The sequence below is a fragment of the Equus caballus genome, chromosome 8, assembly GCF_041296265.1.
Source record: "Equus caballus isolate H_3958 breed thoroughbred chromosome 8, TB-T2T, whole genome shotgun sequence".
NCBI classification, from domain to species: Eukaryota; Metazoa; Chordata; class Mammalia; order Perissodactyla; family Equidae; genus Equus; species Equus caballus.
Genome location: NC_091691.1, coordinates 73,165,201 through 73,179,611, shown reverse-complemented (window position 1 = coordinate 73,179,611; position 14,411 = coordinate 73,165,201). Strand labels below are relative to the sequence as shown.

Sequence of the window (14,411 nt, the reverse complement as noted above, 5' to 3'; positions counted from 1 at the left end):
TGATTTAGGGCCCATGGCTGTCTGCTGACAACACATTTCCTTGTCTTCTGGCTGGCTGGCTCTTGGCTCAGCCCTGCATGCCCATCCCTTGTCCTCTTGCTCTAGCCTTTCCTCAGGGATCCTCAACTTCTTGTAGCATGCTCCCTCCAGGTCCCTAAGCATCCATCCACCCTAGAAATAACAGGGAGATGTTACCTGCACACAGCATGGAACCAATTTGAAAAGACAGGAATTGATTAACCCTGAGGAGCCTCCAGGAAGTTCACACATGTTCCATGAGCCAAATGGAACCATGGTGCTTAGAAGTGTAGTATCTTTCACACACTCAAGATGTAGGGTGGGGCAATAAAGTGCTATCCTGGAAGGCAGAAGACCAATATCGAATCTTGTCCCTGACAGGTCCTACTGAGGGCTGCAGCTCAGACACCAATGGCTCCCCAGGAGATCTGTCTATGCCTACAGACTATTTCTTTGAAGGCTGGGTCAATCAGAATTCATTGCAGAACTAAATTTCTTCCCAATGCTCATAGCTCCCTTCCACTCTACCTCTCCAGCCTTGTAGAGGGAAGAGGACTGCATTGACCACTGGGGGCTAAACTTGGAGAGGTTAGATTCCTCCAGGGAAAAGACCAGAGTTCATGTGGCATAAATTCAAGCTGATCTATAAGTTCTCCAAAGACCTACTTCTCTTCCTTCATTCTGTTCCAGCCAACTGTGCAGCGGTAGGAGGGTGCTGGAGGCTCCCAGTTATCAATTTACAGAGGGTAAAAAGGACTTTTCTAGCAATCTCCCTGCTTCCCTCCTTGGGGCCTTGGAATCCTAGTCCCACTAGGGACAGAAGTGTTCCCTATGGATTCTTCTATCTTCTATGAATGGCAGGAGGCAGGAAAAGACAGGCAAGTCAAAAAATCTCACATAGAATGTAAATGCAAGCACATGGACAAAGAAAACAGTTCAGTGGTTACCAGGGGAAGGGGAGTGGGGGGCGGGCACAGGGGGTGGAGGGGAGCACCTATGTGGTGACACACAAGAAATAATGTACAACTGAAATTTCACAATGATGTAAACTATTACGAACTTAAATAAAAAAAAAAGTAAATGCCTTTAAAGTTGCCAAATGAGACTGTGGTTTATTGGGTAGAACTCATACCCACAGTGAAACTGCTAGCCCCTAAGTGGTTTTAGATTATAGCTATCCCCAAGCTCTCATAACCTTTATGATCCAAGGAAATGAAGCTCAGACTCAGACAGGAAGCACAAACAAACTGGGGCACATGGGTTTGATGTAACCACTAATACAAGCCAGGAAGATCAATTTTCTCAATGGGCAGATCTTAGAGGACTGATGAGAAGAAGAAGTCCGTGAGAGGAGAGAACGATAAGGAGGAGAAGATCAAGGACAAGGCACAGTTACATGAGGTTGGCCCCTCAGCTTGCATCCACATAAGCACCCATGTTGAGCAGTTTGGTAAAGTGACCAAATGGCTAACTCGTCAAGCTATAGGAAAAGTTGTAAAGGCAACAATGGTATATTTTTGGTACATTTTATCTCCACGTTTTTAACTTTTTGCCACCTCAGAGATGCCTCCCCCTCATTCCTATGTAGGCACTCAGGGCCAAAGAATCACAGAAACTTGGAATTGGAAGAGAGAGGCTACAGTGGTCATCTGGTCCATCTGGTCTACCTCCATCCAAAGAAAGCTTCCCCAACAGGCCTCTAGCCCCTCCTCCTGCACTGCCAGAGCAGGAAACTCAGGGTCTCAAAGGACAACTATTTCTCAGACAACTTCCATTGTTAAAAAGCACCATTCTCTACTGATTCAAAGGCTGCCTGCTTATCACTCCCACTTAATGGTCCTTGTTCTGTGCTCTGAACTAATGTTGAGTAAATTGACTTCTTCCACATGTGTTACCTCATACTGCAGATAGCCATGGCTCCAGCCATTTCTTCTCTTCTCCAAGCTAAACACAACAGCTTCACAATCATTCCTGGTGAAACGTCCAGACCTCATTCACCCAGTTTGGCCTCATCTCAGCATGCTCTCCCTTGCCAAAGACTCTCAAAATGTGCTACCCATTTTTTTTCTTTGTATTCTCCTTTCTTTTTTTCCAACTTATTCTCAGAAATGACCCCTTCAACCTAAGATGCAAATGATTGATCATGCTTACTGTGTGCCTTCCTGGGACTGTTTATATTTTAACAGGTCCAAAGCCTTAAACTGAAAAGATAGCTGGGAATGACCGGCAGCAGGTAATGGCAAGATAGAGGTCAAGAGGAGAAGAGGAAAAGAAATTTTCCTGGGACCCTCAAGATCATGCTTGATACTTTTCCTGAACAGAAGAGCAACCCAACCATGTAATTCACTCAAAATAATGAAACTGGTACCATGAAAGACTTACGTGATTCAGGCAATCTATGGTCCCATCCTTGTCTTCACCTCAGATGAGACTACTCACCTGGCCAGGCAAATCCCCACAAAATGAATTCCTTGAAGGCAGGAACTGGTCTGATTCTTTCCTGGATTGTTGTCAAGTGGGGGTCTGGGTAACATATTAATAGTTCCTCATACATGTCTTCTGGATGAATGAGTGAATGAGGTCAAGTCACAAGGCAGAGTTTGTAGGGACTTAGCTCATGAAAGTTGGCAAGTGGCCCTGGCCAACCAACACAGGGGCCCATCAGTCATGGAATAAGGGGAATGGGTAGAAGTTTGGGGCCACAAGTTACCAGAAGCTGTATCAGATTTCTGGAGCAAGAGGATATAGACAACAACAAAAAGAATAATATAAGCACACATGAAGATTCAATTTTGGCCCTCATCCAAAAGACTTTCTGAAATGAAAAATATGAGTTTTGAAGTAAAAATTTAAACTTATCTGTTGAATTGAAGGAAAGAAAGGTTACTCTTGGGATCTGAATCAGTGGCCTGGAAGATCAAATGGAAGAAATATCTCAAAGTATAGCAAAAATACAAATGGTAAAAACTGTGAAGGAGATAAGCAACTTGGAGCAGAGATCAAGGAGACTTAACATGTGTATAATAGGCATTCCAGACAGAGAAAAAGGAAGAGACGGAAGAAAAGCAGTAATAAACATTAGAAAAAAGGTCCTGAGCTGAAGAAAGAGCTGAGTTTGCAGATTGAAAGGCAGAATTGATGAGAAAAGACACACACTTCGGCTTAGCTTCATAAAATTCCAAAACTCTAAAGATAAAAGAAAATTTACAATCTTCTAGAAAGAAAGAATAGGTTATTTACAAAGGAAAAAGAATGAGATAGATATCATATTTCTCATTTGTAACACTTGGAAGCCAGAAAATGAAGGGACAACACCTGCAGACAACTGAGAGGAAAGGCTGCAGCTCAGGGACCCCACAACCAGCCAAAATCCCATCCACTTGCCAGGAGAAAGAGACTTTGTGGACATGCAAAGAGTCAGAGAATATGTCACCCATATTCTCTCATATAGTACTTGAAAAAAATACTCAAGAAAGTGTTCTAAATAAGTAAATGAATCAGAACAAAGTGATAAATGAATCAGAGCAAAGATTGCACAACAGGAGGAGGTGAAGAATAGAGGTAACATGTCCAATATAAATAGTAAACTCCAAATATACAATGATAAAATTACTGGCAATGTGTGCCATAGGGGCTACATAAGGAATCTTGTAAAAAGAACAGGCATATTGCAAGGGAAAAAAATTAAAAATGATAAATGATCTCAGCAAAATCTAGGAGTGGGAGATACTGGAGAAGTAAAAGCATGTTAAGGCTGGGGGCCCTGGGGAGGAGAATGGCGAAAGTAGTGTAAAGGCTTTCATTCCTCAGGGTGGGGAAGGAGCATTGGAGAAATGGGGCATCTTGTCAGGGTAAACTATTTGGCATCTTGTTTTTATATAATAATAGAGAAATAGACTTTTGATATGAGTGTTGGGAAAGGAGTAGTAATCACTAGTGGAATGGAAAAGAATAGTGGACCTTCCAAATAAACAAAGGGAGGAAGGAAAAAGATAGTAACATGATCAAACTGGTAATCAAGAAAGTGAAAAAGCAAATGCAGGAATGAAAAGTAAAGAGTATAAAGTAAAGTAAGACGGAAGAAATAAAACAAGTATATTGATTGTTACACTAAATATGAAGAAGTTAAGTTATTAAATTACAGAAACACTAAGATTAGGCTAAATATAAAACATTGCTTTATGCTATTTTTAAGAAATACAGTTAAAAGAAAATGATACAGTTAAAAGGAAATGATAAATGTTAAAACAAAGGCATAAGAAAGTTCCAGAAAGAAAGTGGGTGTGGCAACATTAGTGTCAGATAAATTGGAATGATGTTAAAAGGACTAAGAAGAATAAAAATGTGTAGCTTGTAATATTAAAAGATAAAGGTTATGAAGAATCAAAGACAGTCAGAGTAAGCACCAAACAATGTAGCTGCTAAATATATGACAAATGTTTTAGAAATGTAAAGAGAATTTACTAAAACTATACAATTACAGTTGAATTTCAATAAACCCTTTTCAGAATTAAGATCTCATAGACAAAAAATAAATAAGCACATAGAATTGAATGATGAAATTAATCAATCAATTTAATATATATTTCCTTCAAATCAAAATTTTGCATTCCGTATGTCCAACATCAATCAAGTACTTGGCTATGAAGAAAAATTCATAAAATAGAGATTTTACAGGTCATAGTCTGTGCTCATAATCCAATAAAACTAGATATAGAAAGTTAAAAAATACCCAAAGACCCTACGTGCTGGAAATTAAGAAACATTCTTAAATAATCTTTGGATCAAAGAGAAATCAAAACTAAAATTTCAAGCTATTTAAAAACTGATGAAAGTAGAATACTTTATTCCAAAAATTACAGTACACAGCTAAAGCTGTACTCAGGGGAAGATTAATAGCCTTACATTCGTTTGTTGTTAAAGGAGAAAGATCTAAAATGAAAGAAATTTGCATCAATTTTAAAATGTTAGAAAAAAATGAAAATTTAAATAAATCATGAGAAAACAAGAAAAGGAAATCAATAAAATAGAAAACAACCCAAAACATGTAGAAAGGACAAGTAAATCCCAAACTGCGTCTTTGAAAAAGCCAATAAAATGAACAAACCCCTCACAAGCCTGATAAGGAAAAGAGATAGCAAAATTACATAAGAATAGAAATGAGAAAGGAGACAAAGCCGCAGAAACAGGAGAGATTAAAATTATTGTGAGAACATTAAGAATAACAGTATGGGAACAAAATTTTAATACTAAAGAAAATGGATTATTTCCTAGCAAACACCCAAGTTTGACCAAGACGTAGAAAATTGACTGTCAATTATCGTAGAAGAGATTGGAAAGATGATTCAAGATTGATCATTTAAAGATGCAGCAGGACAACACTGTTTCGCCCTGACAGTAGAACTCCTCAGTGTTGTAGAAAGAAGATGAAAATGGGAGGGGAAGGTGGTGACACCAGAGGGAGAAAAGATAAGATTTGGGGAGGAGACAGTGGAGAGAGGGAGAGGGGAGGCGTGATAGGGACAGGGTTTAAGATAGCACTTCCTTTCTGGAGCCCCCTCCTCGCCAACCCCACACTTATATTCCTACTTTCCTTAATGACTGCTTATTTATATTCAGCTGTAAATATTTATGTTCAACTATCATTTGTACAACTAAGAGCTGCCTGTAGTTTGGGGTGATAGTAGAAAAACAGATGAATGTGGGCCCCAAAGTCCTTCTTCCCTCCTGGTGCCCTGCTCCCATGCGACCTCATGTTGGTGGTGAGGATCTGTAAGTTTAGGGCTCCTGCCTCTACTCATTCAGGGGGTCAGTGGGATGGGGAGGTGCTGGTAAAGGTGTGTCAAGATCACTCCAGGGAGCTCTCCAGTCCCATAAGACTATCTGGGCTACTTCACAGGCCCTCTGGGCATCCGTCCATGACCTGTGGGCAGGGTGATCTGCACTGGGCAGACTTTTCTTAGAGGGGTGGGGATTTTCATTTCTGTCCCAGCCTTACCCATGCCCACAAGAAAGACACATCTGTCCACCAGCCTGGCTTAATTAGATATGTTCTACCTCCAGGAGGAGCTTGTTTGACCACATTTGGGAAACACCATTGATTTTCTGCCTCTGAGCCTAAAAAGATGTATTTTTAAACATTTCATCGCTCCTATATGACTTCTGTTGCCAAGATAATTCAGTGATTAACAGTATTTCATCCAGGCAGTTCTTTCTTATACCACACTAGTAGATCATTTGTTTTCCTATTTGTACATAAATATCTGGCCATCTTGATCACAGTGTATTATAGAGTTTCTGGAGCCCTGTAGTTTTTCCAGAGTTGCTGGATGTATTTTTTCTGTTTTCTGAATAACTTAGATTTTATCCATTGGTCTTCAAATGAGTTTGGCAGCTTGTAATACAGTTAACTTCTAATTTCTATGGGGATTAAAGTGGGAGCTTGGGAGGGAAAAAAAACCCCCAGATACCTGTAACCAAAGTGGTTCCTGGTAAATGACAAACTATGAAGTAGGGTGGGAAGAGAAGAGATGGGGAGAGAGAATCTTGTCTAGGTGAGCTGAAAGGATTTTTCAAATCCAAATAGTTCTCCTCTCCTGGAAATTCAATACAAAGCATGGCTAGAAGATAGTTCCCACCAGATCCAATTCTTGGGTGGAGATTCTCAAGGGCTAATGGAGAGGAGAGGGGACTTCCTAGGGCCATTTGCCCATAAGGAATGAACGGGGTTATCTCTGGTTCTGTTATCTCTTGTTAATACCTTGGGGTCTCCCCTCCATTTTGGGTAATTGAGCCCCATCTGTAAGCCTGTCATGGAACTGAAGCCCCCATCCTCCATACAAGAGATTGATTCACTTATCATAGGATGGCGGGACCACCTGGCCTTTGTACTCTTCCAATCCTGAAATTCTTTGGGTCTCCCTGCTCTTCCTGCTGTAAACTCTTGCACTGAAGGGTCATAATTTTTTCTTTCTCCCTTGGTGGTGTGCCTGCTGGCAGCCGGGAAAACAGAGTGAGGAGGCAGGGCAGGGTGAACCTTGGGAGTGGTTTCCAGACGCTTATGTGGAAGGAGGGCCTGGTTTAAAACTGCGCCCCCTAGTGCACATCACTGGGTCTTTCAATTCTCCGGAAGAGCCTCAGATCAGATCTTCCTGATTTGGGTCACATTACTCTTGCTTTCCTAAGAATCTTCACACTATCCCCAGCTTGTAAATGCCTTTGTGGCTATGTTCGTTGTAAAGAAACTGGGGGTGTCTTTTGGGCCTGCCCATTGCCCACCAGCTCCTAACTGTTATTAGGTTGATCACCAGCTCCTAAGTGTTATTATATTGATGTCTGTATCAGGGAATGGCAAATTATAGCTTGTGGCCCAAATCTAGCTTGCTGCTTGTTTAATAAAGTCTTATTGGAACACAGCCTCGCTCATTCATTTACATACTGTCTAAGGCTATTTTCAGATACTGTCAGTTCTACATACTGTCACTACAATGACAGAGTTGAGTATTTGCAAAAGAGACTGTAAGGCCTCCAGAGCCAAAAATACCTACTATTTGAGCCTTTCCAGAAAAAGCTGGCCGATTCCTGATCTACATATAACTCAAGGCTGAAAGCAAGCTAATGAGCATGCTTGGGAACCCAAGTTATGAAACTCATGGGTCACTGTTTGTTCTTCCAGCATGAGGGCTGACCATTTGTTTGAAGTAGCACAGACCTCATAAGGCCTCCAACGCCCACAAGCAAGTAGGAAAATGAAATACATTTCTCCAGCTTCTCACACACTGAGCTCAGGTACTTTCCTCAACTGAAATCTCCGCTCAAAGTTGCTGGTTTGACCTTCACTGAGAAATGCTTATCTTTCATGATAAAAGTCTTATATAGGGTTCTAATTAATTAATTCCTTCCTGCTATGGAATATCATTTTGCCCTGTACTCTTACCATTGAATGTTCAAGACTCCCTATTTAGACACTTTCAGTGTCCTAATTGTCCTTGTTTTGACTTTAAAACTCTATCAGTATGAAATTCCTTTCTTTTATGTAAAGCTATATGTGCCCATCAGCCACTAGCTCTGTGCAGCATGGCACCTTCAATTCTTTGCATGTGTCCCCTGAATTTTCACCCCCTCCATGTCTGCCTAGGAACCACTCAGCAAATTCAATTTTACAGCATCTCTCATTTAGTTAACCAAGCCAAGAAGATCATCTCTTAATCACCTTCCCAAAAAACTAAATATAAATAATAGTTTTGTTTTAAGTCGATGACATTTAAAACACATGCCTTACTTCTAACTCCAGCAAGCCCATTACCAACTTCCTCTAATGTCGCACAATGGATAGTTATGGCAGTCTGGGCAGAGAGAGAAAATCAGCACGAGGGAAGGAGAGTTACAGGTGTGTTTGGTTCCACACAGGTGCAATGAGAGGCAAAGAAGGTAAGTGCTGCAGCTGATTGACCCAGAGTTGAGACCACAGGGAGCAGACACCAGGTCCAGGCAAAGAACACATCTGCCTGGACTTGGTTAGTCACCGCTGGAGGACTTCTCTTCTTCACTGCTTTTCACTGTCAGGTAGTAGATGCGGTTGGCCTCTGGGTAGGTGACTTTGCTGAGTGGGAGCTTGTAGATGTCGGGGTTGTTGGTTGTCAGGAGCAGGAAGATGAGGGTGGAGAGGCAGAAGGGCCAGGTGCCTGGTGGCACGCCAACCTGGAAACACAAGCATTGGGGTCTGAAAATGTTCCCAGGCTCTGGGGAATCTTGGGGAGGAGGATGTGATAGGGGTTGAGGATAGATATCCTCCCCTAGTGATGGCATTTGTTTCTGGATTCATAACATCAGAGTGGTTGGTCTGAGAATTTGAGATGTTGGTACCTCTGGGAACAATGAGAATCTTTTAGTGATGGAGATGAAAATCAGCCTAAGGATAATCTCCCACATCCAGCCAAACACAGGTACCTCCATCTGTCCATCCGTGTTCTCCACTGCTGGTTACATCTCTCTCTTTCAGCTACCCCCTACCCCTCTCCACCCTCCCCCCGAGGCACATATATGCAGTTGTCAGTCCTTCTTTGGACAAACCCTGGATAAACCTTGACAAAAGTGTTGTGTGGAGTGCCAGCTACCATAACCCACTCATGATTCTTCCACAAGACTCCAGATGTCCTGAACCCTGGGTGGGGAAAGGCACTTTAGGGCAGTATTCCAGAGAACCCAAACTCACCACTGACATTATGTTGGTGCAGGCTGCTCCCATGTATGCACAGAACAGGGCTGTGGAGGAAAAAGGACCATTGAGAGTCAGTTTCCAGAGCCCAGCTCCAGTCCTCCCCAAAAGCAGGGTTGCACCCTTTCTCCAGCAGCCTCAGGGTCTGTACCACACTCTGACATTTGGCATGTTCTCCTGACATGATTAGTTATCTTTACAGTTAGGTGTAGCCCATCTGCCACCAGACTGTGTGTTCTCTGAAGGCAGAGATTAAAGGTTACCTATCCTTTTATCCCCTCCCCACTTCCATGGTGCCCTTGCATAGAGTCATGGGTCAATAGGCATCTTTTGTTTGTCCACACTGACCTTTGGGATGGTTTAGCACAGGCTGGATGGCTGGATGATTGTCTGGCGAGTGAGTGGTCAGACTACACGAGCTCCAGATAGGGCCCCTCCTGTCCAAGATCCTGAGCGACCATGATGCAGTTGGACTCTCACCTAGTTCCATTAGGGCTGGACCTTATTGGGTCCCCGACCTGGTCCTTAGGAGCCAGACATCTGGGTTCAACTACATGATGTGGGCACCCAGGACAGTTAGGGGAGCTCGTCCACATCCGTGGTCCCTTTAGACAAGCTCCTTCTGCCCATGAACTTTGCTCTTTCTGTTTCTCTGTCCAGAATACCTTCTCCCCCTCACTTTGTCTATCCAAATCCTACCCAAAAAGTGTTGAGATAAACCCCAGCCTCCCTTTGAAGCCTTCCAAGATGGTTCTAGCCACAGGAATCTGCCACTTCTCTGAAGAGCAAAGACAGTTACAGTCTGAACCTCAAAATATCTGGCCCTTTTGACTTAACAAATATTTACTAAGGCCACTGTCTCCACACCCAGCCTCAGGCTGGCTGCTGAGGGGGATACAAGGGACATGGAAGTCATTTAGAGTCTCCACACATAAGTGGGAAAAAACAAAAGAAAATCTCTCCTGGATGCTATTCTTCTCTTGTCTCTAGTTTTGCTTATTAAAGTCTTGCTGTTTCCAGAGAATAGAAGAAACTCTTGGGCAGGGACGGGCATCTTGCTTCTGAAATTAATAGAACACCTAGCTGTTTTCTAGGGCAAGTTCATTCACCCCTCTGAATCTCATTTCCCCATCTGTAAAATGGGGCTGACAGTCTGTGCAGGTAGTGATCTTGGGAGGATTAAGTGAGTCCCTATGTTTATAAAGCACAGAGTGTGGTGCTGGAGCAGCTACACTAAGGACTGTGGCCGATTTCTTCTCGGACACCGCATTCTCTAGTTACTCAATGGAAATCAAACTTCTATAGCGGTGTGCTATGATTTTCTGAGACCTCAGTGCTCCCAGGTACATCATCTCACTGGATCTTTCTAACAATCTTTTTAGACACCACAGCCTTAATAATTACTTCTTCTTCTGCTAGACTGTGGCTTCATGAAGGTGTGGTCACCACTGTATCTTCGGTGCCTACCCTAGGACCTGGCACTTAGGGTGCCCTCCAAATAGCTGTTGAATGAAGAGCTATTGAGAACAAGAATGCTGCCACTAGCACATGAGGAAATGCACGTGTGATTTCCTTGTGAACTTTACAACACTGTGTAAATATAATTGCATTAATAGTGGTTGTGATTCCATTTGATAGAGGAGGAATCTCAAATCCTTCAATGGTTAAGGACCTAAGCCACTGGTCCTTCTATCACTGCTGCTCGGTTCTGATTAGTGGTCACCAGGGGTTTCACATAACCAAGGGAGGGGGGAAGGAAGAGCAGAGTGACTTGGTTGTCAGCTGTCCCAAATACCCACCACAGACGAGGGCCAGCAGGTGGGTCTGCCAGGTGAGGGCGTAGAACATGCCCCCGATGGCAATGCAGGAGAGGACGCAGTTGTAGCTCCAGAGGCCCATGTAGATCGTCTCGAAGGGCATGGCCACTGTCAGGGCTGTGGGACAAGATGTGGTGTTTCTGGTTGGTTCTGGGTCACAGCACAAAGACGACCCCGTGGCTGGGGCCAGGACTCAGGGTGGCCTCCCTTCTGCTGTTCCCCCCACACCCTTAGCCCTGCCCATCAAAGGAGCCTCTACAAATGGCATCTAGTCTTCAGAAACCAACAATGAGAAGAGAGGAGTGGTTTCCAAACTCACACAGAGGTGTGACTGTTTCCAGGGACTCCGGGCCTTCCCAACTCCTTTGCCCAGAGCAGCTACATTTTTAGCAAGAAAGATTTCAATTGAAAAACTTCTGTTTCAAATGGTTGAGGAAAAGTACGTATGTACACGTATAGACATGTGGAGATAGAAGAATGATACAGAAAGGCGGTGGGATGTGAATAACAGGTGAGTCTGGATAAAGAATTTATAGATGCCTCTTGTACTATTTTTAGATGTTTGAAATTATTTCCAAATAAAAACGGTTTTTAAAGTTGTACTTCCAAGAAGTATTTGGAAAACATTGGGATAAGTCAACAGGCTCCTATTCCCAATGCCCCCAACTCCAATTTCTGACTCTACTACCTGCATATAAATATGCAAATACATATACATACATATTCGTATGTGTAGAAATATTAAATTACAATTGTCAAATGGCAATTCAACTTTTGAGACAAGTTTTTTCTTTTAGCTTACCCCAAATTTCTAACGTCTGGGTCACTTATGCCCCTGGTTGGTCTGCTACTGCTGTCTATCACCACAGGGTTCCCTCTTCCTCCCCACACCTCAGCTCTCAGGGGTTCAGTTTGCAGGCCAACCAGGTCGTCAGTCTCCTTGCACCCCTCCGCATGCTCTGCTACTGTAATCTGCTCCCTTCAGAGACTCAAGCAAGAGAAAATTAAGTCCCTAGACCTGACAGTGTTTAAAAGCTCCAGTAAAGATAATAAGTCTAGAATATTTGCCATGGTGGGGTGAGATGACCCCAGGAAAATTATCACAAAGTCCTCACTGCAGGGGTGGGGGGCGCTGTCCTACCTGCTAGTATTCCCACGATTGAGCCAAAGGCTGCATGCAAACAGATGAGCGGCGAGGAGATAAACAGAGCCACCAGGATCAAGCCGCCTGTCCAGGGATTGTCGCAGCCGTACACCTGGCCAACCCCAATGGGGATGGCTTGTAGCAGCTGCAAAGTCAACAGAATCCAGGTCACTGGAGTGTGGGCTGATAATGTAAAGACCAGGCCTCAGGGCCAGGATTGAGCCATTCCTGGGTGGGTAATGGGGCGGAACAGGAGGATGGCTGTGCCCTCCAGCGTGTGAGAGAGCATGGGAAGGCATGTGCTGGAACAAATAGCTTCTCACTCCACCACCTAGCAGGCATCTGAGCATCCCTCATGCAAAACTGGGCAGGGGTTCTCAACACAGGGGCTGAACATGGGTGCTTCTGAGGGACACATGGCTTCTGCTTTGAGGGGACCAGAGGGCACTTTGTCCCTAGATTGCCATTGGGGGTTTCAGGGCATCAGATTTCCTCTAGACCTTCTGAAAGCCTAGAAATATTTCAGGAATATTGGAAATAGTCTAGGCTATTTTGATGAATCATTTGACCAAATATCACCTAGTTCGTTGGTGGTCAAGCCCAGGCTACAGCCTCTGAGCTTGACCCCTAGTCTATTGGTGGCGGCTGGACATTCAGGGCCACCCTGGGGATTGTGGGGCCCAGGGAAGGAGGAGGAGGCACTTTCTCTGCTCTTGAGGGGCACTTAGCATTGCAGAAAGGTAGTGTATGGAACATCTGGAGAACAGCACGAAGTGCAAACATCCCTGAGCATGAGCATCATTTGGCAGTGTTGGAATTGGAGATGATTAAATTGGCAGTGATGTCAGATGATTTTCTGCCCAAGCTGAGTTGACACATTTTGGTAGTCCTTTGAGGGCAAAAAGGAAAAGAGGGAGATCGGCAAGGTAGGGAGAACACTGGCCTTGAAGTCGAGGGCTCCAGCACAATTTCATTGTGTGACCATGGCATGTCACTTCCTCATTCTGGGCTCTGATGCCCTTCTATGTAACATGATGAGGCTGCCCTTGCAGATGATCTTCCAGCTTTAAAATTCTGCTAACTCTTTTCTCCATTACCAGGTCACATGACCTCTTCGAGGACAGAGCTCCTCTACGACTGGGTACATAATAGGAGCTTAATAAATATGTATTGATGAGCTCAGTGGTTTCCAAACGCCACTGTACGTGGGAATCACCGTAGTGATTTAAAGGTCTAGAAAAAAAAAATGATACCTGGATCCTCCCCAGACATTCTGATTTAATTGGCATGGGGCATGACTGGGGCCTCAGGGCATTCCAATGTGCAACAGAGTTTGGGGACCAGTAGATTACAGAGAATCTACTGTAGATGTTGGGAGTTAATTGCTTTTCTCCATTTGGTTGAAATTTTGTACTTCTGAACAACTTAATGTAATTCTGGAGTCAGTCGGATTTCTTTAGAGAATAGTGTTTGAGGAGTCCTAGAGAGCTTCTAAGCTTTTTCCACCCTTGTCTCAGGCATTGGCTGGGCCAGAGTTTATAGACTTATGCAAGGAATGACACAATGGAGGCCCCATCTTATTTAAAGGAACCCTGAAAACACTTTGTACCAGTCCAGGGAACTCAGCTTAAGTGTTGGGAACAGGTTGGAAATCTACTCAGTAAATATTCCATGACTTCCCAAAGTCTGAGGAATGCAGGATGCTGAGGGGAACCCAACTCCCACCTTCCCACCTGGGAACAAGGTTTTAAGCCCAAGCAGTCAAGAATGAGAGGAATGAGGGAACAAGCTGCTTTGGAATGGAGCCTGGGTTTAGCATGAAGCCTCTTCCGCTGGGACCCATATTTCAGCCTGGTGAACTGTGACCCCAGGGCGGCCTGCCCTCCCCACCACGCTGCTCTACAGGCCACAGCTGACACCCTGGTGTGAAAGGCAGTCAGGTGTGCGGTGGAAATTTACTGAGCACCAGTCTCTTCCACACTCCGGATAATCCCCATGTAACAACAACAAGCTGGTTAAACAAAAAGAAAGTCACTCTCCCCATTGTTTTAAAGAGAAGGAGCAAAATGGTGTTGATTCTTCAAAACTCAGATCTGGATGGGTGGAAGAAAAGGAGCCTGTTGTCAGAGCGGTGGTGTGGTGGAGAGCTCAGAGGGTGAGCTTGGACCTCAGGGTACATGGATTTGGGTCCTACCAGTTTCCTACTGTTGATTTT

General features: G+C 43.8%; 1 protein-coding gene across 2 annotated transcripts in view; it reads right to left on the bottom strand.

Annotated features, from left to right (window-relative positions):
• The window catches only part of SLC14A2 (solute carrier family 14 member 2), a 193,554-nt gene that overhangs the window by 23,787 nt on the left and 155,356 nt on the right, over positions 1-14,411 (bottom strand). Inside the window, exons 6-9 of one of the 2 annotated variants that reach the window (XM_070275634.1) lie at positions 12,194-12,341; positions 11,035-11,169; positions 9,233-9,282; positions 8,544-8,718 (exon numbers count right to left, since the gene is read on the bottom strand). In XM_070275634.1, the coding sequence (XP_070131735.1) occupies positions 8,544-8,718; positions 9,233-9,282; positions 11,035-11,169; positions 12,194-12,341 (508 nt within the window). Of the gene's footprint in view, positions 1-4,572; positions 8,719-9,232; positions 9,283-11,034; positions 11,170-12,193; positions 12,342-14,411 lie in introns of those variants that run through there. The other variant, XM_023648270.2, reaches the window with a different exon arrangement.